The sequence below is a fragment of the Drosophila ananassae genome, assembly GCF_017639315.1.
Source record: "Drosophila ananassae strain 14024-0371.13 chromosome Y unlocalized genomic scaffold, ASM1763931v2 tig00000060, whole genome shotgun sequence".
NCBI lineage: Eukaryota > Metazoa > Arthropoda > Insecta > Diptera > Drosophilidae > Drosophila > Drosophila ananassae.
The window spans coordinates 513396-539032 of NW_025319051.1; the positions used below are offsets into that span (position 1 = coordinate 513396).

A 25637-nucleotide genomic window follows, 5' to 3' on the forward strand; every position below is an offset into this window, starting at 1 on the left:
CGACAAAGTGTACCCTTTAAGTACTCTTGGTACAGTGGGTGGTCGATATATATGTATATTAAATATATTCGTTCATACATCTCAGTTGACAAAACGGATTGGGATGTATGGCTACAATACTTCGTCTATTGTTTTAATACGACCCCCTCTATGGCACATGACTATTGTCCATACGAGCTAGTTTTTGGTAAAACTTATAATTTACCAAAGCATTTTAATAGCATAGAAAACATAAAACCTCTTTATAATATAGAAGATTATGCTAAGGCTGGCCTAATTCTAGAATCTCATAAAATAAAACAAAAAATTATTTACGACAAAACTAGTTTAGATTTTGAGTTAAAAATAGGAGATCAGGTTTTATTGAAAAATGAAACAGGACATAAGCTAGATTTTAAATGTACAGGCCCTTATAAGGTAGAACAAATAGGAGATAGAGATAACATAACTATATCAGATAATAACAAGAAAGCAAAGCTAACATCGGGCGGAGCCAAAGTTGATATACCCTTGCCGTTAAGGATGTGCCATTTCCTATCGTTCAGTCATATGGCCGCTATAGGATATAGTCGGCCGATCCTGATGAAATTTGGCAGAACAAAAAAGATAGCCCAAAATGGAATCCATAGAAAGTTATGCAAATTCCGATTGTTCTATGATAGATATAGGATATAGTCGGCCGATCCTTATGAAATTTTGTACATAAAATATTTTGGCCAAATATAACATGTGTGGAAAGCCTCAACCCTAATCTAACTTAAAAAACACCAAAGTTATTTCATTTCCGATCAATCAGTTATATGGCAGCTATAGGATATAGTCGACCGATCCCGGCCGATCCGACTTATATACTACCTGCAAACAAAAGAAGGATTTGTGCAAAATTTCAACTCGGTAGCTCTAAAAATGAGAGACTAGGCGGACAGACGGACATGCTTATATTGACTCAGGAGGTGATCCTGATCAAGAATATATATACTTTATATATCGAAGATGTCTCCTTCACTGCGTTGCACACTTTTGACAAAAATTATAATACCCTTTGCAATGGTAGAGGGTTATTATACAAATAAAAAAAAATTAGTACATAAAGATAGATTAAAACTTTTTATTTCATAATCAATCGCCATTTCATAAATATATAAAGTATGGCCATACATAAAAACATATAAAACAAGAAAGGAAAGCTAACTTCGGGCGGAGCCGAAGTTGATATACCCTTGCAGTTCAGTCACAGTCCGCTAGGTGGCGCCACGCATCTTATATTATTACATATATAGAAGATCGTATATAGTCGGCCGATCCTTATGAAATTTGGCAAATCAGATTATTTTGTCCAAAATAGAATCTGTACCAAGTCCCATCTTTCTAACTTAAAAAACACCAAAGTTATGCCAATTCCGATCGTTGTATGACTGCTATAGGATATAGTTGGCCGATCCTTATGAAATTTTGTACATAAGATATGTTGGTCAAATATAACATGTGTGGAAAGTCCCAACCCTCTATCTTAAAAAACAACGAAGTTATGGCATTTCCGATCAATCAGTTATATGGCAGCTATAGGATATAGTCGACCGATCCCGGCCGATCCGACTTATATACTACCTGCAAACAAAAGAAGGATTTGTGCAAAATTTCAACTCGGTAGCTCTAAAAATGAGAGACTAGGCGGACAGACGGACATGCTTATATCGACTCAGGAGGTGATCCTGATCAAGAATATATATACTTTATAGGGTCGGAGATGTCTCCTTCACTGCGTTGCACACTTTTGACCAAAATTATAATACCCTCTGCAAGGGTATAAAAAGAGAAAAATAAGCTTGCCTAAAATAACCCCACATAATAACATATAAGCATATCTAGGATACAACAAAAACACAAAAAAGGGGTACACAAAAAAAAAACTTTATTTTAATATCATTTCTTAAATTTTGTAAAATTTATATTAGAAAATAACTCCATTATATTACGTTATTTTTTAAAAGGAGGGAGATGTCATATGCACATATATGATCTCTTAATATTTTATATGTATGTATATATCGACCACCCACTGTACCAAGAGTACTTAAAGGGTACACACTGTAACACTTTGTCGCAGTGTTTACATTATTCAAGGTTTCGGTTATAAACCTAAGTGGCCGAAATATGAATCGCCCGCTGTGCCTTTGCTGTACGCCGAAAAGTGCATATGTCCGCATATATGTAACACGAGCGGATGCATGTCCATATACCTCCGCCTAAGCGAGGATAGGCGATCCTGCGATTTCATTATACTGGCCAGAGTTAATGCTGGCAGTGAACTCAAGCGGGACCGACTCCATGAGATACTCGCCAAGAATGCCGAAAGCGTTATATGATAAAGAGGCATTAGGGACAGAAGCACAAAAAGCCACGCCCTCAGAGAATGCAGCGAAGCTACAAGAAGTGTTCGAGCTGGTGCGAAAGAACATGGGAAGCGCGGCGCAGGTGCAAGCACTACAACCTGAGGAGGCGGGAGTGGAGCCCGAAAATTGGCGACACAGTGTGGGCAAAGGAGCACCTTTTGTCCAAAGCGGTTGAAGGTTTCGCGGCGAAGTTAGCGCCAAAAATATCGCATACAAAAATAATATCGCATCAAATATCATAATTATTACTAATTAATTCTCTCAATGTAACTAGCCGCAGCGGTCCACTAATTGCCCGTTATCAGGTGTTCCAAATTCTTTGTCGCGCATGCGCTTTGGGAGCTTTGGTGGAGCTTTTGCGCAAGCTCTTAGGTTTAACAAGTGCCTGTTATTCGGTATTGTTTTGGATCGGCCACGGAATTTTTTTTTGGGTTACATTGACCCATAATAAATTAATATAAATTGAACCTCGTTTGATTGATGCGGCCGCTATCAAAACGCTGATAGCTCAACATTTGGTGACCCCGACGTGATCACGCCGGTTTGATTTGTGATCATTAAAGTGCTTAAAGCAAACCTTGTAAAGGAAAATTTGTTGCTGTTTTTTCCATTTCATTGCACTTTGTTCCATTTCCACTTGTTTCCATTTATATTGCACCGTAGCTAGTGCATCGGGAAAGGCTTTTGCGGCGAAGAGCAGAGGTAACCTACCAGGAGATGGAAGTCCTGCATAATAAGGTCAAGGCTGCAGTGCAGAAGTGCGATTTGACCATCATGGTACTGGAGCCGATGGAAATTGTGTTGCGGAAGAAATTCACCTCACTCCAGGATTAGTTAGAGCGATTGAGCTCTAGTGAAATTGGGAGCGAATTAATCTGGAAGTTCTCCCAGCTTGCCGCTGTGCGTGTTGACACTCAGTTGGAAATGGCAAAGTACTCCATGAGTGTACCTGAACACTCCACTCGTCTCGACGGCACCACTGGTCCCATTGATCCGTCATTGACAGAACCAACCATAGCGGCTATGAAGGTACATGGTGGTCTGTTAAAAATCATCGCTCATGCAGTCAGAATTCCCCGCTGGACAACGACATCCAATCGGGTTCAGGTGGCTGGACGCGAGTCATCGAGCAAGGAGAGGTCAAGGAGTAAGTGGGAAAAGGAGCAAGCATCCGAGGCGGAACGGTGGCCGGGGAACGACGGGAGGACGAGCGGTCGATCGGCTGAGCCGAGCAGCCGGTAAGATTCACCTCTTCTAACCATTATAAAAATAAAGGGGATATTTGTGAAACGCAGCACCCTGCGTTATTTCTGAGCTCGGGCAATCACGTTGAATCTATAAATTCGGTGGAACGATCCACAACCTCTGTGAGCTAGCCGCGGCATTTGTTGCGAGCACTAACCACCAAAAACAGTTCGGTACAACATTTACTAATCAACTTACCATAAACAAACCGAAGAACTTATTTATGGAAATGTAGACAGCCAGCATTTACTAACACACTTAAATTTTAACGTTCCTGGTCTCTACCACATCTTGTCAATTTGCTCCACTAACAATCTTAAATCGCTTATATTAAACGCCTTATCTGTGCAAAAAAAACAGTGTGTGTCTAAGGACAAGCTTGTAAATCCTTTGCCATGTTTTTATTTAGCAGGAATGACGAGGTGAAGGTCAATGAAAGCGAAACAGCAGTGAATGAAGGCGAAAAATGATATACAACAATAATTTAGTACATTTATACAAAAATGATTTTTACTTTTACTTATTTATTCTAGGTATATAAATCAGTACGTCAAAATATCACAGGAAAAAATATCACAAAATAAACTAAAACTGAGAAATAGTGCTAAAACAGATGAAATGCAATTGAAAACTAACATTGAACATTAAAATTGAAAATGGAATTTAAAAATTGAAATAAAAATGTTAATTGGAAATTGGAAATTGAAATTGAAATTGAAAATTGAAAATTTAAATTGATAATTGAAAATTGAAATTGAAAACTGAAATTGAAAATTGAAACTGAAAATTGCAAATGAAAATGAATTTGAAAATTGAATGTGAAAATTGAAATTGAAAACTGAAACTGACAATTGAATATTGAAAAATTGAGATTGACAAAAACTGAAGATATGAATTACAATTTCAAAATTATCTGTCGCATTTTTTCAAATAAGAGATAATAAGAGATAGAGAGAGAGAGTGAGGAGAATCCTCTCACTCTACGAAGGAGAAGAAGCCCCCCCCCCCCCCGCCAAACTCAGCTTCGTTCCAAAAATTATTTAATTAAAACAATACCTTCCGATTGGTGTGTTATTCATTCAGATCGCATGCCGACAGAAAATGTTTAATTCTTGTGCTATATACCAGGTGTGTTAGTTGAAGTTTGCCGGTTTTTTCAATAAGAAAAACTCTTAATTCTCAAGGGAATCTCAATTTTTTTTTTTGAAGTATTGACCATTGGATTCTACACATTTTGCCAATCTTTGAGGCAAATCATGAATACCATTCCAAAAAAACTTTTCCTCTTTCGAGGCAAACCATTCGACGAGCCATTTTTCGACTTGTCCCATCGATGAGAACTGGTGATAGTCGGACGGGGTAAGGTCTGGAGAGTATGGCGGGTGCGACAGTATTTCCCAATTGAATGCATTGACAGTGTTCGTCACCACTTTAGCTGTATGAGACGGTGCGTTGTCATGTTGTAGGATAACTTTTCCATGTCTTCGGGCCCACGCCGGCCGATTGTCGATCAACGCATGATTCAAATTGATAATTTCTTGTCGGTAGCGATCCGTATTCACCGTCTCACCAGGTTTCAATAACTCAAAGTACACCACACCACACTGGTCCCACCAAACACAGAGCATTGTGTTACGCCCAAAGCGACCCGGCCTTGGAGTCGATGGGCCGGCCTCACCAGGTGAAAGCCATGATTTTTTCCACTTCGGGTTTTCAAAATAAATCCATTTTTCGTCCCCCGTGACAATTCGATGCAGAAAAGATTTCCTTTCGAATCTTTGAAGCAGTAATTCACAAGTGGTTTTTCGATTTTCCATTTGTCTTTCGTTCGGTTGGTGTGGTACCCATTTTCCATACTTGTGGATCTTTCCCATGGCTTTTAAACGTTGGCTAATTGCTCCTCGGGTCACATGGAGTGTTTGGGCCAATTGTTCTTGCGATTGGGTTGGGTCTTCATCCACTAACGCCTGCAATTCCTCGTCTTCGAACTTTTTCGCCGCACCAGGATGTTCATTGTCTGTTCAATCGAAATCTCCACTTTTGAATTGATGAAACCACGTCTCACATGTTCTAATCGCTGGAGCATATTCACCATAAGTATCTACAAGCAACCAATGAGCTTCAACTGCTTTTTTCTTCTGATGAAATAAAAGAAGCAACGAATGCCGCAAATGCGATTTATTTGGAACAAAACTGGACATATTCACTGACATGAACAACTGTGACACTATCACTTTGGATGAATGTAACTTTTGTATTTACAAAGCTTAATGTCCAAAGAAAAATATGACATCGATGCGAAATTATTCCAATGTATACATATCGCCAGCGACATCTCTGAGTGAAACCGGCAAACTTCAACCAACACACCTGGTATAGTGTTCCCTTGCGCACTCCAAGGCATGCAACTGACGTAGTTCAAAATTTTCGCGTTTTATCGGCTTCACAGTTTTTATATGAGTTTAGGTATTTCAACTTTAAGCTGCACTGGTCGGAGTCTCTGTGATTTTTTAAAAATCTATGTTATAAACTATGTTTTATTTATTATACCCTTGCAGAGGGTATTATAATTTTGGTCAAAAGTGTGCAACGCAGTGAAGGAGACATCTCCGACCCTATAAAGTATATATATTCTTGATCAGGATCACCTCCTGAGTCGATATGAGCATGTCCGTCTGTCCGTCTGTCCGTCTGTCCGTCTGTCCGTCGGTCCGTCTGTCCGTCTGTCCGTCTGTCCGTCTGTCTGTTTCTACGCAAACTAGTCTCTCAGTTTTAAAGCTATCGAGTTGAAACTTTGCCCACACCCTTCTTTCCTTTGCAGGCAGTATATAAGTCGGAACGGCCGGGATCGGTCGACTATATCCTATAGCTGCCATATAACTGATTGATCGGAAATGCCATAACTTTGGTGTTTTTTAAGTTAGAGGGTTGGGAGTTTCTACACATGTTATATTTGACCAAAATATCTTATGTACAAAATTTCGTAAGGATCGGCCGACTATATCCTATAGCTGTCATAGAACGATCGAAATTGGCATAACTTTGGTGTTTTTTAAGTTAGAAAGATGGGATTTGGTACAGATTCTATTTTGGGGAAAACAATCTGATCTGCCAATTTTCATAAGGATCGGCCGACTATAAACGATCCGCTATATATCTAATAAAATAAGATGGGTGGCGCCACCTAGCGGGCTGCGACTGAACTGCAAGGGTATATCAACTTCGGCTCCGCCCGAAGATAGCTTTCCTTTCTTGTTCTTAATTGATTTCGATTTCTTTATAAATAATTTTGGAAATTTCCTCGGGCTTGTGAATGATTTGAAGTTAGTTCCCTGGCTGAACAAGCTCGAAACAACTCAGCTCAAGTAGGTGCTTGCATTGCTGTGCATTAAGCAGAAATCAATAGACTTCGTAATATTGGACAATGGGTTATCCAATTAAAAAACCTTGGCGAAAACAGATTACACTTTTAACATAAAAGCTAGAACAAGCCCAAAAGCAGCGGTTTTAAATATATCAAATATACAAATGCACTAAAAAAATTATTTACTGAATTATTTATTGGATTTCATATGTGCTCTAATAATATCAATGAACCCCAAAGTTGTATTTCGAAATGAATGCGAAAAACTATGCAAGAAGTTCATAAGTTTATATCTTGTTTTAACTAGAAAGTAGGCCTCTCGAAAATCTTTCAAGCCTTCTTCCAAGCAATCATAACATGAACATTGAAATTTATTACTATGATGGAGACAATTTTGGGACTTAGAGGCAGGGATTTCGTCATGCTAACCTCAGACACTGTTAGGACAAAGAAGATTATGGTGCTGAATGATGGTAATCTGCAGAAATTTTGTTTATTTTGAATTTTTAATTCTTAAATATCTTGAAGAAAAGTCAAAAATTCAACGACTTACCAATTTCTCGATGATGGCAGCAGCGGGCGACGCCAGTGACTCATTGCAGTTTACAGACTTCATTGTTCGGAACATGCACCTCTACAAGATTATCAACAGCTACCATATGAGCATCCCAGCGGTGGTGCACTTTACCCGCACCCATCTGGCATCTTTTCTGCGGTGTGATACCCAACGCCAGTTGAACCTCCTGCTGGGAGGGTTTGATCCATGGACTGGGCCGGAGTTGCACTACATCGATCGCTTTGGTTCGTCGACAGCGATCCTTTTCGGGGGCCACGGTGCCGGCATTAAATTTTGCGGTCCCATTTTCGATACATTGCACTCTCCTTACATGGATCAAAGGGAAGCCTACTGTATCTTAGAGAAGTGCGTGGGAGAAATTCAAAGGCGACTGTGGAACCAACGGAATTTCGATGTATTCGTGATGGACCAGCAAGGTATCACCCAGTGGGAAACCATCAAGCTGCAGTCCTTCAGAAAAGAACTACTCCTCAAAGATCGCCGCAAAGTGGATTCTTAAATCTAGTTTTTGAACGGAGTAGATTTAGTATGTTTCTTATTACTAAATTATCCATTTTAATAATTCCATGTATGACAAAATATCTATTATTTCCTCGATTATTCCAAGTTTGTCCATGGAAATTTAATTTGACAAATTTACAGACCCCGAAGATAGTAGAGTATAACCAATTATTTGGCAAAATCGGTTTAAAATTTAAAAAAAATTTAATTTAACTATTTTTCAATACAGTTGTTCAGTTAGCCAGAGTTTTCGGGAGCTTTATTTAATTTTCCATATCTAGGCTTTAATAAAAAATAAGCCCTGTTAGATTTATATTTATGAATAGAATTTATTTAATTGTTTTGGTGTATATATACAAATGACATATGTGATCTGCGTAGGGTTGAAAAACGAATTATAATGTAAGTAGTAAAAGACTTCTTCTCTTTATCTCAAAGCGGACGGACATGTTTTTTTTTTTCGCGCACTGCGTTGTCATAAAATTTGCTTATTAGATAAATATAACAATCGGCATAAACAATCGGTGTTTATTTCTATTCACTTAAAAAAAATAAAAATAAGAAAATATTGCAATTCATAGATCCGTATCGCTTCGCATGTGCAGTGATATATTTGAAGGTAAAATATTAATTTTATAAATTTTTCTTCCAAACATAGCCCTGCTCTTCTTCTTCATCTCTTACGGTGTTGCTTCTATTCTATTGCTCCTATTTCTCGCTCAATAGAGATTCTTATCTCTATTCTTTGCATCTTACTAACTCGCACTAACTGCTCTCTTCAATCTCCCCCTTTCGTTTCCCTGGTACAGTGGTACAAGGTTCATCAATACTAATAAATTAATTATTTAAAATCTTAATAATTATGGAATTTAGATTGGTCTGAGCATTGAAGTCTTGTAATAAGACAATCTCGTCTTCCCAGCCTACCATCTATTGCTGGCTCTGTGAAAAGGTTTTACACGCTAAGTGTGCCGGGTTCACGGCCTCAGTTTCGGATGCAATCTCGCGTAGGTCTGGTCTCCACTTTTGCTGTGACGGTTGTCGTGCTGTTCAGGACGAAATGAGATAGTTCATGAGGCAGACTAAAAGCGGATTCAAGGAGTTGATTAGTGGTTTTCGAAAAATCAATGACCAACTCTGTGCGCTCGATACCCAGTTTAGTAGTCTTCAACTACTAAACAGGTCTCCAAAGCGTAAAAAATCCTCTTTTAGTGATGTTCTTGTGGCGAATAATCTTCAGCCTGCTCAGGCGACAACTATGCAGCCGCTTATATCTCTGGCCACCCCAAGGGCCGGACCTGAGAAAAATTCGGCTTCCGAATATCTCAGGATTAATGAGCAATTGTCCGATATGTCCTCTGTCCATCTTTGTATGTTAGCTGTTCTTACATACCACCTTCGTCCGAACCGCCAACATACTGGCAACATTTGTCCGCTATTCGTTTGGTTTTCGATCGTCTGTCTGAAGGTGACCAGCTGATAGCTCTGGGTGACTTTAATATCCCAGAACTTATATGGTCAAATGTTGAAAATTCACCGTCTTTACAGCTTAACTCCAACCACGACTTCCCTGTGGGCATATTTGACATGTCACTCGGGCAAATTAACTAACATGGAAATTCTTTAGGTCGGCTGCTGGACTTATGTTTCGTTTCTGATCCTGATGGAACTACTCTTTCCAGAACTTTGCCCCTTTCTGACCCTGAGGATCCATATCATCCCACTCTTGAGCTTTCAATTGAAAACAACTCCTTAATTGACCTTAAGTCTACACTTAAATCTCATAAAGTTCGTTTCTTTCATAAGGCTGACTTTATGAAATTAAATAAGTTAGTTTCGGAATTTGATTGGTGTGATTTACTGGCATGCGATGATATAAACTTAGCATAACAAAAATTTTATTTCACTGTAAACTCATTTTTTGACGTTTGTGTGCCGTGGAAATATGCGTCCGCTTCAACGAATCCGCCTTGGTATACAAGGCATCTTAACAACTTAAATAGATTTAAATAAACATAGATTATCTGGCTGTACAGTTAGTTATTCTAGATACTTAGTAGCTCGGTCCAATTTGACCGTGCATAACGCAGAATGTTATAGGAATTATATTCGCCGCTGCAGGATTCAGTTTACTCAGGATCCGAAACAGTTTTATAACTTTGTAAACACTAAAAGTAAACATGTATCTTTTCCTCCACTGCTTACGTTTGAGAACTCTTATGCGAACACTGATCAGGCAATGGCCCATCTCTTTGCACAGTTTTTTTAAACTACGTATTCACCTAGCAGCAACTCAGCTCAGCCTTACACTTATGATATCCAATCAGCCAATCTTATATTTCGCCCATCTTTCGATCAAAGTGGTGTGTTAACGGATCTTCTTAAGGTCAAGCCCGTGTATTCGCCAGGCCTTGATGGAGTACCAGGCTGTGTTCTAAAGAACTGCGCCTAGGCTCTGTGCAAACCGCTCGTTACACTCTTTAATCTATCGCTGGAAACTTCGATCTTTCCCCTTATGTGGAAGGAATCCTTCATTATTCCGCTGCATAAAAAAGGGAAAAAATTCGACGCTGCGGATTATAGAGGCATCTCTAAATTGTCAGCAGTTCCTAAGCTTTTTGAAAAACTAAAAAAAAAAAAAAAGAGACGCGGAAGCGCGGATCAACGCTTGATGGGTCGGAGCGACCGAGAGATACCGCGCGAGAGCGAAACAACGATAGCTCATGACGGCAGATGCAGGTGCCCGATCGAATGCACGAGAAGGCAGACGCGAATAGAAACATGAAGATAAAAGAAAAGATAAACAAATTAAATAAATTATGGCCGGCCAAACTTTCCGGTGGCTGCTTGACCCGTAAGAGTAAAAAAAAATTTCCAAGCTGTAAGCCAAAACTTTTTATAAGATTTGAAATCAAGACTTAAGCGAAAATAAAACATGTTAAGAGACTAGGTTTATTGAAACTATAGGCAAATATAAAAAAAACGGTTTGGAAACTGAAACCATTTTTTAATATTTTAAGATACATTTTTATGTGTAGAAGTACTTCAATTCAATTCAAAAGTTTTTTTTTAGTTTATAATTATAGTTGTTATACCCGGTAATCTCAGAGTACAAGGGTATATTGTATCCATAAAGTTTATATATTCTTGATAAGCATCAACAGCCGAGTCAATATAACCATCAGTCCGAATGAATGGGCAGATCTCAGAGACTATAAAGACAAGTTTGTTCCAAGTTTTTTTCGCGGCTCTAACCGCCTATATTGGCTTTTATTTTGATTTCCATATTGGCTTTCTATGTTTTTTTACGTGGCTTTCTATTTTTTTTTATTTGGAATAGATCTATCTTATGATAGCCGCGCATATAAAGTTTGTGTCTCTAAAGTGGGATTATTTTATGTCATGGTTTGTAAGAAATTTTAGCAGTATTAAATTATTATGAAATAAAAAAACAAATGCCGAAAAATAACTTTTTTTTTGAAATTTTTTATACATTGTATATACCATTTTTCGTAAAAAAAATTTTTTTTTTTTTTTTTAATTAAACTTTGCTTTTATTTATTGGATCTTCTCTTAATTTTGAGACTAACAATAAGTTTTCAAATCTTAACATTAACATTTAACTAACAGTAGACTAAGACTGCATTCTGGTTGCACGTTCCTCAAGACGGTCGCTGGGTGGGTAGGTCATTGCGACGAAGTCGTGATTGGTTACTCAACCTTGTTAGACCTCTCGCCAGGTGGTTAGGGTGCGACAATAGCTTGCTAAAGTACTTTTCCTTCTGTTCTGCGATCACATCTTTGACTGGAAGAATGTTTAAGTCGCGATGTATGTTTTCGTTGCGAACGTACCAAGGTGCCCCGGTGATTGTTCTCAAGATCTTCGACTGAGCTCGCTGGACTATGTCAATATTGCTATTGCTGGCATTCCCCCATAACTGGGAGCCGTACATCCATATAGGTTTAAGTACCGAGTTATACAGCAGGACTTTATATTCAAGGCAAAGGGGAGACCGAGCGTTGATAAGCCAATGAAGGCTGCTGGCTTTTAGCTTTAGGTGGGTTCTTTTAGCTTCTATGTGCCGACGCCATGTGAGTCTTCTATCGAGGTGTACTCCTAGATATGTTACCTCGTTTGCTTGCGGGAGTAGGGTGTTGTTTAGCGTAAGGGGCGGGCAGTTTTGCCTATTCAAGGTGAACGTAACGTGCTTGCATTTTTGTTCGTTTACTTTAATTCGCCAGTCTGATAAGACTCTAAAAGCTTGTGGGTATTACAAGGGAGCATTGTCTTGATTTTGTACATTAGACCTTCTAGCCAGACTCTATCAAATGCTTGAGAGACATCTAGAAATATTGCGGTCCAGTACTCGCGTTTTTCGAATGCATTCCGAATTTCTGCTGTTATCCGGTTGACCTGCTCAATTGTACCGTGCTTTTCACGAAACCCAAACTGATGTGACGGGATTCCTTCCTGGATCCTTAGGTATGTGTTTATTCGAGTCAGAATGCATTTCTCAAAGAGTTTAGATAAGCATGAAAGTAGGCTTATAGGTCTATACGACGTGGGAATTGTGTGGTCTTTTCCCGGCTTTGCTATCATTATTATAATTGACTTTTTCCATCTCGCTGGAAAGTGGCCAAGTTTTGCGATGGCATTGAAGAGCTGGGTGATAGTGCAGACGGCGCAATATGGAAGCTCAATGATCATTTTGGGAGTTATGAGGTCGCAGCCTGGTGATTTTTTCGGATTTAGTTGGTTTTTGATGATATTAGCGATTTCGTTTGGGCGAAACTCGATTGGTTCATGTTGAAGCTGAGGCTCATATGGTAAAGTCGGCAGAGTAAAGGCACTAGTGGCCGGATTTGGTTGGAAGATATTTTTGAGGTGATTGGCAAACGTGCTGGCTCTGTCTGCATCGCTGCGCGCCCAGCCGCCTGTGGGGTTTCTAATAGGCATCACTGTTTCTTTCGGTGAGCTTAGAGTTGGGTGAGCTCTCCATAGTGAGTGTTTTGTACTAGAAGTTGACAATTGCTCTATATAGCGGCGGTGGACATAATCTTCTTCTTGCTGTAGGGCTTTAGTAAGTTGACGTGAGGCATGTCTAAAGCTTTGCTTAGCAGATGGCGATCTGTGGAATTGCCACTCGCGACGTAAACGCCGCTTTTCGAGGACGAGCTGTTCGATTTGTAGATTTGTCTTTTTATTGCTTTGTGTATTTATAGTTTGCGATGTTGAGGCTCGAGCTGCAGAGACGAGTACAGACTCAAGTGAATTAACAAAGCTGTCTACGTTGGCTTCATCGTGGAGATGAGGACTTAGCTCAATATGTGAGCTGATATATTTTCTGTACTTAACCCAATTGGTTTTCTGTGAGGTCAATTTTAATGGTTGTTCCAATGTTCCTGGATGTCGCAGTAGAATAAACAGGACAGGCGAGTGATCAGATGAGAGATCCGATAGGCAATTGGCGCTTATCAGATTTTTAGGGATGTTTTTGGTAATCGCAAAGTCTATTAAATCTGGTAGTTTCCTTGGGTCTGCCGGCCAGTATGTTGGTGTGCCAGATGAAACAGTCGAGCTTGTTCTTGGCTTTGATAATTGCATTATAGAGCTGCTTCCCTTTTGGAGTCACGAGACGGGATCCCCAGTGTGTGTGCTTGGCATTGTAGTCTCCTGCTGCTATGAAGTGGTCTCCAAGTGTGTTGAAAAACTGCATAAACTCATCTTCAGCTATATTGAAGCGAGGGAGGCAGTATACGGCGGCTAGTGTAAGTTGGTTGCCAGTATTTAGTTGTATATTTATAGATGTGGCCTGTAGGTAGTTTTTAGCAAATTTGTTTTGATAATGGTGCTTTATGCGGCTTCTGATTAGAATTCCAGTCCCACCATGTGCTTTACCATCTGGATGATTTGTTCCGTAGAATGAATATCCTCGTAGTTGAAAATTGTATTTGTTTGTGAGGTGTGTTTCCGAAAGCAGCATTACATCGATGTGATTGTCGAGTAGGAATTGAGCTAACTCAAGTTTATGTTGCGAAACGCCGTTAGCGTTCCACGTAGATATCCGTAGGAAAGCCATTATTTGGATTGTTGTGAAACCAGCATTTGAATCAATAGATTTTGGTTTCGCATTAAATCTTGCATAGTTGTGCGCATAAACGACATAAATTCCGTCAGGCTTTGTTGTAGGCTGCATATCATAGCTTCAAAGTTGCTTTTTGGCTGCTCTGTTGGTTGATGTTGCTGAGCCGTGTTCGGTTCTTGATATGCTGATTGCAGAAATGAGCTTCTTGAGGCAGGTGTCGCCGGTCCTGATTTTAAGGCGCTTGCGTATGTCACATTTTTGTCAACGTTAATGGGTCCTAGTGAGGATCTGGCTGCAGTCGAGAAGAAGACTTCAGGGCTTGATCTGGACGCCGTGAACTGTCCATTTTGGGTGCGGGCAGCTATTCCTTTCTGGTGGATGCGACTTTTCAGCTCCTTATAGACTGGGCATCCTCTATAATTAGCAGTGTGATTGCCACCGCAGTTGCCGCACTTTTTCGAGTTGCTGTCATCTTTGCTCGCTGGGCAGTGTGCGGAGTCATGAAGCTCTCCGCAAACTACACACACCGGGCGCAGTTTACAGTATGACCTTGTATGGCCATATTCCTGGCAGTTCGCACATTGTACCGGGCCATTGCGTTTGTGCGGTTCCTCAACTGTAATTCTGCGGTGCAGCAGGTACTGAAGATTGTATATTGGGTGCACTTCGTATTTCTTCAGGAGCTTGGTTTCTGGTTCAAGCTCAACCTTAAAGAGTGGCTGCGGCTTTCTATCCCTGTTAAGTATATTAAAGACTGTCTTGGCGCTAAAACCCTTCTCCTGTAGCGCCTTTTTTATCTCTGCAGGCGTTACTTTTGGCTCTATGCCCTTAAGTACGACTTGCAGGCCCTTGCTGCTTTTTAGCTGGTACGTGTAAAAGTTCTTTTTATTCTCGGTAAGATATTTTGATAATACTCTATAGTTATCTTCAGACTTCATTTGAACTTTTGTTTCTTGAATGTTGCCCTTTACAAGGGGTATTATGTGGAAGTTATCCTTACCAATAAGCTCAATAATTTTGTTGACAAGAACATTGGAACTTTTTTCGCGTATATAGATAGGCGGAGGTTTTGGCTTCCTTTTCCCAACTTCAGTGGATTCGACCGCCTCAACCTCATCGGCGTCTGCCAAGATTTTAAATCGGTTTGAGTTAATGGGCGTTTCTTTTGCTACTAGGCTAGAATTGCCACGGGTTATTTTGCGTTTGGAATTCAGGGGGCTCAGCTTCCTTTTGATTTGGATGTAGCGATCCATGCCAGTCTGCACAGCCGGCTTAATATAGTCATTGTTTTTGTTTTTGTTTTGGTTTTCGGGCAGCGCGGACGTATTACTATTTGCGCTGATGACGTCGTTAAACGCGCTGTCGATACAGTTGCGGTTGTTGTTGTTGTTACTGTTGAGGTTGTCAAAGAAATTGAGGTGCTAGTTACTGCACTCTTTGGCTGCAGAGACATCGATGGTATCGAGGGGGAGCAGGAACGCGCTCTCTCGCTCTCTACGTTTAAGAATTCGGTCAAGTTGGGGGTAATTGACCGAGCTTGATCAGAGCTTGCATGGTTTTCGGTTGCTTTAAAAGAGAAGTACGCGTTGTTTCTTTGTACTGTTGTAAGTGTTGTGTTTTATATTAATTAATTAATTAATTAATTAATATAAACATTAGCGATTTCATCGCAAAAAGCGTCTTTTCGCGTTATTGTAGATTTCTTAGAGCAGTCACTGCACTTTTATGATTTTATTGAATATTTTTTCCCGGAGCACAATAAAAAACACGTCTGCATGCGACGACTGCAATCGAACTCCGAAAAAAAAATTGAAATCAGAAATTATGGGTGTGTCATGCGGGTTCGCTACCATTATTTTACCTCATCAAGAGGCTTTTTATCATAGGAGGTATTATAATTTTGGTCAAGATTGTGCAATGGGTTTATAGGGTGCAACCCTATAAAGTATAAATTGACCTCCTGTCGATATGAGCATGTCGGACTGTTTGGCTGTTTCTACGAAAACTAGTGTCTTAGTTTTAAGCTATCGAGTTGAAACTTTAATCACATCCTTCTTTTGTTTGCAGGCAGTATATAAATCGGAACGGTCGGGATCTGTCGACTATATCCCATAGCTGTCATATAACTGAATAATCGGATGGATCGGACTTGGTACAGATTCCATTTTGGATTTTGGATTTTCAGGTTCCATAAAACTGAACGATCGCAAATGGCAAAACCTGTTTTGAAAGATGCTTAAGGCTGTTTTAAACCTTTTTATTATAAAATTGATTTGATAGTAAAATATTCATAACGATCGGGCAACTATATACGATAATTTTTATATAATTATATAAGCTGCTACCTGACTGCAACGGTCTCAGTATATCGGCTCCGCACGAAGTCATCTTTCTTTTCATGTGTGTAATTTGTAAGGAATTGTTTTTATTTGTTTATGCTCGCCACAAATGCAGCGGCTAGTCCACAGAGGTTGTGGATCGTTCCACCGATATTATGTATCCAACGTCCTAGAATCAGAAATAACTCCGAATCCTACGTTTTACCAATGCCTCCTTTATTCTAAGAGTAGTTTGTTTACAATTGTTGTTATTACAATGGTGGGACTCACGGGAGTTGACTACTCTGCCAAATCCTCACTGCCCCTCTGATCGCCTCTGCACGGCTCCGCCGTCGAACGCTCGTCCTCCCGTTGTACACCGGTCACTGTTCCGGGTTCGTTCTAATATACACACCGCTACTCCGCTACTCTCGCCTGGCAGCGTGTCGGTTGTGGCTTTCCGCATTGGAACCATCTCGTAGTCCTAAAAAATTCGCACATACCGTCGCCCATGTCTCCTCTGGGATCTGGGTAAGCATTTTCCCTACGGCCAGCATTTGACTTGATTTGTACCGCATGCATGATCGCACTGTCTGACATACTTCCCTTTGCAAGGGACCTTTGCATCCCTGGCCAGAAGTACTTTGCTACTATTCGTGCAATTTCTTCCTTCCAGTTTCTCTTCCACCTAGATGTCCACCAGCACCTGCTGTCTCAAACCACTAACCATACAACATATAGACTTCTCATTTCAAACAACGAAAAAGGACGCAAAAATTTCTTTCGACAGGCCCCCGGAGGCCCCATAGAGAAACTTACTCTCATCTTACGCTCATTTTTTAAGTTCATAATCTTATTGAAGGAGTAACTATGTTATATTTTTTAATATTTCAAACTTTTTATACATATTAAGGAATACGATTAGATGGCAGCAGTAAAATGCCATACATATATATTTACGAAATTACGTATTTATATATTTACGAAAAAATCAAAATCGTTGTACTAAGATAGGAACAGTCGGTTTTTTAGTCGGATTTACTTAAAACCCAAATTTCACGGTTGTTATTTTCAAATAGATGATTCTTGCATACCCTACGGATGCCCACTGAAACAAAAAATCAGCTGTTTTTTTTATTCTCACTCCACAAAAATCATAAGGGTATGGAACACTATCCGCTTGCAGAACTACAACAACTTAAAAGCAATCGACTGAATAATACCTTGATATATAGATTTCAATTCGGAAAAACTTTTGAATAATTATGAAAAACATTTTACAGCTACCACTTAATCGTATTCCATAACAAATATAAAAGAAAGCTGAAATATTACAATGTAAAACATATTTTTTCCAACATTAGTCGTATAATGTATACCCCATTTTTCTGTGGTATACAGAAAAATTTCAGCTGGCTTCAAATCGAAGTCGATCGCACAGACATAAAACTTTGTATGTGAATGTGTGAACACGCATACATATAAAGATCTGTTTAACCGCGGAAGGACCTTCTTGATGATGCGCTTCTTTGCGACTGAACAACCAAAAAAGTTTAATGAGATTATGAGCGTAAAGGCCTGTCGCCAGAAAATTTAGAAGTCTATATGTTGTATGGTTCCATGATGCCACTTCTTCGCTTCCAGCTCTATGTCGAACATGGCGGTAAATCAGGCCCGCTTCTTCTATGTACTCTGGACATTTCTGTGGGTTTTCTCGTACTTTCTTCTTCAGTGCGCTTATCCATATGCATTCATCGTCATCGCTTGCTGTGGCACTTTTTAATTTTTCTATTATCGGCTGGAGGTAAAGTGCATCTGCAACCACATTCAGCTTAGTTTTCCTGTAGCTGATTACATAGTCGATTTTTTGCAGCTCAAAGACCCATCTAGGCAGCGTAAGCGACCACTCGCTCGCCCTCATCAGTGTCCTGCGTCAGAACTGCACCCACGCCATAGTCGCTGGCGTCTGTTTGCAGCACAAATTTGTTTGAGAAATCCGGGCATGCCATCGCTGGATCCTCTGCCAACCGCGACTTTAGATTATCAAACGCCTCTTAGTGTCTGGCCGTCTACTCCCACTTTATCCCTTTTAGTAGGAGATCGTTTAATGGTTTTCGACCCCTGCGAAGTCTGGGACGAATCGCCGATACCACGACGCCACCCCAATGAACTGACGTACCCCCTTCACGTTTGATGGGGCTTTCAACTCAGGAATCGCCGCAACCTTTCCGGTATCCATTCCAATTCCAAACTCGTTATACGGTGGCCCAGGATCCCTGAAGAAATGGCACTTGTTCGTGTTTATCCTTAAGTTTGCCGCCTTAAGTCTCCGGAATACTTCCATCAAGTTCGCCATATGTCCGATCACTATGATGCCATATGGATATGCAAATACGTGCTATGGCTCAGCCTATGACCTATGACGGCCTATGACCTGGTTCAAAGCCCTAAGTAACGTTGACGAGGCTGAGTGCAAACTAAACGGCAACAAATTCCACTGGTGCACCCCTTCCTCAGGTACAGAGAAAGCAGCGTATCTCCTGCTCCCCTACTTAAGGTCGAGACTGGTAAAAAACGTACCTACCTAAGTTCCAATATGAAATTGATTTGTGGCATCGGGCACGCATCCCTTATTGATTTTGCGATTATCTGTCGGAAGTCCACACGCAGTTGGCTGAGGGGTAGCCTCTGGCCAATCTGGGATTGGGGCGCTAAGATTTGGATGGGCCCTACACAGGGGATACTTTCTGCTTGTTGGTGAAAGATTCTGGATATATTTTAGCTGTGCATTTTTGTCCTGTTGGTAAAGAGTTTGGTCGAGTGATCGGGTTGCTTCCTTAAGGTGTTGCTTTGAAGCTGGTAATCTGCTGTTTTGCCAATTATGACGCGTGCGCCTCTTTTCTCGCACAAGCTGTTCGATTTTCTGATTGGATTTGTAGAAGATTGTAGAAGATTTGTAGCAAATTAGATTTGCAGTGAAGAAAGTTGTGGGAGTTCCCACAGACTACGCAGACAGCCCAAAGTGTACAGTATGCCCTAGTGGGTCCATACTCTTGGCAGTTAGTGCATTGCACTGGACCGATGCGTTTATGTGGCTCTTCAACTGTGATTCTCCGATGCAAAAGATATTGCAGCTTGTAGATTGGGTGGACTTCGTTCTTCTTCAGCGACCTGTTCTCTGTCTCGAGCTCGACCTTGAAGAGGCGTTGTGGCTTTTTACCTTTATTTACATAGAATGTTCATTACTTTCTTGGCTTTACTACCACTTGTATGCCCTTGCTGCTTTTCAGCTGGTACGTGTAATAGTTTTTCTGAGCACTGTCCAGATATTTAGATACGATTCTGTTTGTTCTGGATGCGTGGAGATTTTTTGTTCGGCCTGCATAATCAGATTAGATAGATGTTGAAAACTTGACTCCAACAGTCTTACAATTTTTTCTTGACCGTGCCAGACGTTCGGCACAAGTATCCTGAAGGATAACATGCTCCTCGACTAGGAATATTTAAATTTCCTAATGTATTTAATATAAGCCGAGAAGTCAATATCAAAGGTGTCAGGGCCTAGCCGTGAGACAAATATTTGTCTAACGGGTTTGATCACCTGCAATATTTTTGGTGACGCGGTTGGAAATAACGCGACATCATTCCGTCTCGGATGTCCAGGTGGTGGGCAAACCTGTTGAGTGAAAGCAGCGGGCCTAATTCTAGAGCATACCTTTAAAGAACTTGCAGTGGTGCCAAGACAATGCGGACAAGTTTTGCTATTAATGGCAGGAGCCATTAATTTCACAGGCCGACAATTTGCAACTTTTTTTTCCTCCACGCATAATTTTACCTGCTCCATAACCTTTAGACTTCCCTGAACCAAAGTCCACAACAAACATAGCTTCTATCACCCACAGTTACCGCGGTACACCTAAGAGAAGAAATTAATCTAATTTTTCCATATATTGAATTATGTAGGCCGTGTAATGGCGATGACTATCTAAAAGTGTTTCGTAAAGGTTTAGTAAAGTTTTACAGAAATGGTAGATACCCATGACTTTTTGAAAATATGACATTAAAAACTCGAATTTAATTGACGAAAATATTGTTTAACCACTTATAAAAAATTCAATAAAATTATTTCGAGTTTTCCCTTAAATCCAAAATTAAGACATGGTATAATCCACTTATTTAAATAAGAAAATAGAATACCATTTTTTAATACATTTCATGATATGTACTAGAAACAATAATGGTCATCGCCATTACACGGCCTACACAATTAGATATAATTAAATCAGTAAAATTAGATTAAATTCTTCTTTTAGGTGTACCGCGGAAACTGTGGGTGACATAACCTATGTTTTTTCTGGATTTTGGTTCAGGGGAGCTTAAAGGTTATGGAGCAGGAGCATAATTTCTATGCATGGATATTTTTTTCTGTTGGCCTGTGTATATAGGAGCCGAATTTTTTATACTGTTCCTGCTCTTGGGGTAGCAAGGGAAATAAGCGGTTCCGTTTCTGCTGAAGGATCAAGCTTTCCCGCGATCTCTGGGGCTGGAACATCCCAAGAATCGGGTTTTTTACGCCTTTGAGATTCATTAAAAAGCTGAAGGCTGATGATATGAGTATCTAGCGCAATGAGTTGATCGTTGATTTTTCGGACACCAACGATCAACGCTTTAAACCCACTCTATGTCTGTAGAATAAAGGATCCCATTTCAGGCTGGACATCACGACACCCCCTGCAAAAATAATGGAGGACAACACAGCGGAAAATTATAATTTATAAATTTTGTATTAAACATTAAACACAAATTAAATGAACCGGGGAATGCTGATATTTTCATGTCAATAGTTTTAACTTCTAAATTCTTAATTTGGGATTGTATGAAATTCGAAATGTGTTTCAAGCCGCGACTAAATCTTAGAAGGATCACAAAACAAGTTCATAAGTGGTTGTATCGGCAGCAGTGTGCTACATTAAATACTGCATCAATTGTAGTGCATTATCATGATCAACCTGATAAATCAGAAGGCGATAAAAAGCTCTACCGATCTTTAAGTCTATCAAATGGCTTACGAGCTATGCTTATATCTGATCCAAACATTGAAGAGATTCGAACTCGCAGCGAGGATTCAGAAAATGGGAAGCTCTCGGTTTCTAGTAAAGAAAGTTTAGGCTTGTCACAGGAACGGTTTCGTGGTAAATTAGCCGCTTGTGCCGTCCTTGTCACAGTCGGCTCATTTTGCGAACCTCATAATTATCAGGGTCTAGCGCATTTTGTTGAGCACATGATATTTATGGGATCAGAAAAATATCCGGCTGAAAATCAATTTGACGCTTTTGTGAGTAAAAGTGGGGGATTTAGTAATGCCCATACGGAAAATGAGGAGACATGTTTTTATTTTGAGGTGGAAGAAGCTCATCTAGACGAAAGTATGGATCTATTTATGAATTTAATAAAGGCACCGCTGATGTTAAAAGACACTATGGCTCGAGAGCGGTCAGCAGTGCAATCCGAATTTGAACAGACTTATATGAGAGATGAAGTTCGTAGGGAACAGATTTTGGCGAGCTTGGCAAGTGATGAATATCCGCACGGAACTTTCAGTTGGGGAAACTTTAAGTCTCTTCAAGAGGGTGTTAATGATAATATGCTGCATAAATCCCTTCATGAATTTTGTCAAAAACATTACGGATCCAATCGCATGATAGTATCAATCCAAGGTCAGCAATCTTTGGATGCTCTAGAAGAAATGCTAATACGTCATTGTGCAGACATACCGAATAGTCAAGAACATCAATTAGATTTATCCAAATATAGTTATCAAAATGCGTTTCGAAAAAAATTTTTTCAAGATGTATTTTTAGTGCAACCAGTAGAAGATGTGTGCAAGTTGGAATTAACTTGGGTTCTACCGCCTATGAAGGATTATTATCGTACTAAACCAGATACTTTTCTTTCACAGCTGATTGGTTATGAAGGTATCGGAAGCCTATGCTCATATTTACGTAGACGTTTGTGGTGTTTGAGTATAATGGCTGGTGTCGGAGGGAGTAGCTTTGAAACTAACTCAATTTACTCATTGTTTAATATTTGCATATACTTAACCGACGAGGGGTTTGAACATTTAGATGAGGTATTGGAAGCTACATTTTCTTGGATAAAGCTTATCAATAATAGTGATAGGTTACAAACTTTCTATAATGAACTTAAACAAATAGCAGATGTTAATTTTCGATTTCATATTGAACTACCACCAATTGAAAATGTTCAAAATGTTGTGGAAAGTATTAATTATTTGCCATCTAAGCATGTACTTACCGGACCTCATTTGTATTTTCAATATGATGAATTGGATATTAAGATATTAAAAGAGCATATAAACGAATTTAAATTTAATATCATGATTTCTTCACATATTCCTTTGGAGAAATGTGAATATGATCAGAGAGAACAGTGGTTTGGAACTCAGTATACCACAATTCCAATGCCTTCCAAATGGGTAGCTATGTGGCAAAATCCACCCATTTTAGAAGAACTTTGCTTCCCTCCAGCTAATCCTTTTATAACAACTGATTTCAAAATTTATTGGAAAGAAGCAGGGATGCCTTATATTTCTCAACGTCCGAAAGCCCTAATAAGCAATGACCAATGCGAACTGTGGTTCCGACAAGATGATATTTTTCAGCTACCGGATGGATATATTAATTTATATTTCATTACTCCTCTTGTTCGCCAAAGTGTAAAGCAATATATGCTTGGCGTACTTTATACATACTTGGTAGAATTTACTATAGCTGAGGAGTTGTATCCAGCATTAGAAGCAGGGTTGACGTATGGTCTATATATTGGGGATAAAGGACTGGTACTAAGGGTAAGTGGATTCAATGAAAAGCTTCCACTTTTGGTAAAAATTATTATGAATGTAATGAGAACTATAGAAATAAAAAGGGATCAAGTAATATCATTCAAGGAACTGAAGAAGCGGCAAATATTTAATGCTCTGATTAACGGAAAAACGTTAAATCTTGACTTGCGTCTTAGTGTTTTGGAAAATCAACGCTTTAATATGATTCAAAAATATGAATCAATCGATGAAATTACCTTGGACGATTTGAAGGAATTTAAAGAGAACTTTCATAAGAAAATGTATGTACAAGGCCTCATACAAGGAAACTTTACGGATGAACAGGCAAAGGAAGTAATGATAAATGCTCTATCCATTTACAACAGCGAAAAGATTGAAGATTTATCTGCTCTAGACAATTGCCTATTACAATTGCCCCTCGGGTCACACTATTTGAAAGTGAAAGCTTTAAATAATGATGACACTAATACCATTGTAACAAACTATTATCAAATAGGACCTAGTAACCTTCTATTAGAATGTATGATGGATTTAGTAGAGTTGATCGTGGAAGAACCATTTTTTAGTCAGTTGCGTACTCAAGAGCAATTAGGTTATAGTCTTGGAATACATCAACGTATTGGGTATGGAATTTTGGCGTATATTATTACTATAAATACCCAAGAGACAAAGCATAAAGCAGATTATGTTGAAAATCGAATTGAAATTTTTAGATCCCGAATTCCAGAGATTGTGTTTCAAATGAGTGGGACGGAATTTGATAATATTTTACAAACATTAATAAGTGGCAAAATGATGGGTGACACTGGATTGGATGAGGAGGTTATGCGTAATTGGAGTGAAATAGTCACAATGGAATATTTCTTTAATAGAATGGAAATGCAAATACAAACTCTTACCAGTTTAACACAGGACCAAGTTTTAGACTTTCTTTATGACTATGACAAAAAAAGCTTCAGAAAACTGTCTGTGCAAGTAGTTGGGCGAAATACTATGCCACCACTGTCATCTTTTCCGGTAATTTCTAATATGCAGAGCTCTATTGCCCATCCTGGTATACAATCAGGGTCATTGGAAGAATTATTGGGAGAAGTGCAACGTAATATATCCGATGAGCAGGCTCTACTCGATCCGATAAATACAAAGATAAAAATAGAGTTTTTAGGAAAAAGTGAAGATCCGACAAATATCGTGGATGTTTCGGCTTTTAAAAAAACTCTAAATGTTTATCCATTGCTTAATACTAATCCAAAATTTGGAAATAACACATAACTCATTCAGCAATATATGCATTCATTAATACCAGAAATATATATGAGCTTTTTAAAGACTTATAAATTAAGTAATATATTTGATACATTTAATACATCCGGTTCTCAAACTTATTTTATTTTTGGCCAAATGTCTCCCTAGTAGAAATGTTTTTTGATTTTGACCCTCCTTCCAATCCCAATCTGCTCTTTATACTTACATTTTTTTGTTATTTCTTTTTTCTTAATGCTTCAAAGGTTTTGTGAGATGAATCTTAGGATGCCAGGTCAGTTGTGAATAAACTAAAGGGACCCATAAAGGACCTTTTCAAGGGACCATACTCGTAAATAAAATGCCACGGACATCTAGCGGGTATCCGCACCACAGCTGTTTTGTGCGCTTGTGTTGACACCTCTTTAAGTAGCCTCTTATCTCCTTCCTTATTGCTACACAACATCACATACCCTTTTCTCATCCCAAAATACCCTTTCATCACGGGTCGGGTAAAGGTTGATCACTGAAGATTGTGACTTCCCGGTAAAGATTGTGAGTGAGCCGCAAATTAGTTGTGGCTGAAAGCAATGAAAATAAAACTTCACCATGATGAGATTATACGGCCCAAGATGCTACCTTCAGAGGCGGTAAAAGCAGGCGTGCCTCCCCTACCGACAGCGGTAAGAGAAAACACACATGTGAAAAAGAGAACCGCTGGCCAAATTCTCCAGTGCTACGTGTGCGTTAAGACTACCAAAATTTTTAAGCAGTAGCTAAAGAAGCTGGATCACTCCAGCTTGCTAAAAATAGAGTGATCCTTGCTGGATCACGAGGCATGCTTTCATATTCACACTCAAGCCCAAAATCCCAAAAATTGAGGTAAGAAAAGAGCGACTGCAATCCAACCAAGAACGCTACATGGACTTGCATGGTAGCATCTACGACAAAGCATTTGTTCACTCAGCCAAAATGACCATTAGTTGATAACGTGAAAAGCATCCTAAATGGAGTGATGGGGGACGGAGTCTTGTAATAAGACAATCTCG

General features: G+C 39.4%; 2 protein-coding genes across 3 annotated transcripts; both read left to right on the forward strand.

Moving 5' to 3' along the window:
• The first annotated feature begins 7307 nt into the window (after positions 1-7307).
• On the forward strand, positions 7308-8326 carry LOC6503460 (probable proteasome subunit beta type-2). 2 transcript variants are annotated; one of them, XM_001967829.4, is made up of 2 exons: positions 7308-7475; positions 7531-8326. In XM_001967829.4, the coding sequence occupies exons 1-2, from the start codon at positions 7382-7384 to the stop codon at positions 8076-8078; spliced, it is 642 nt and encodes a 213-aa protein (XP_001967865.2). In that variant the 5' UTR covers positions 7308-7381; the 3' UTR covers positions 8079-8326. The 2 variants fall into 2 exon arrangements, with proteins under 2 accessions (XP_001967865.2, XP_014758995.1); XM_014903509.3 differs by having other exon boundaries at positions 7361-7475; positions 7536-8326.
• A 12962-nt stretch (positions 8327-21288) lies between these two features.
• LOC26514310 (nardilysin) lies at positions 21289-24714 on the forward strand. Its single transcript, XM_014903589.3, has one exon. The coding sequence runs from the start codon at positions 21319-21321 to the stop codon at positions 24616-24618; it is 3300 nt and encodes a 1099-aa protein (XP_014759075.2). The 5' UTR covers positions 21289-21318; the 3' UTR covers positions 24619-24714.
• Positions 24715-25637: the final 923 nt, after the last annotated feature.

Excerpts from the sequence above, each read along its gene's own strand:
- LOC6503460 (XM_001967829.4), top strand. The coding sequence starts at position 7,382 with ATGATGGAGACAATTTTGGGACTTAGAGGCAGGGATTTCGTCATGCTA. Across the intron at positions 7,476-7,530 it reads GATTATGGTGCTGAATGATG|AAAAGTCAAAAATTCAACGA; the intron begins GTAATCTGCAGA and ends AATATCTTGAAG.
- LOC26514310 (XM_014903589.3), top strand. The coding sequence starts at position 21,319 with ATGTCAATAGTTTTAACTTCTAAATTCTTAATTTGGGATTGTATGAAA.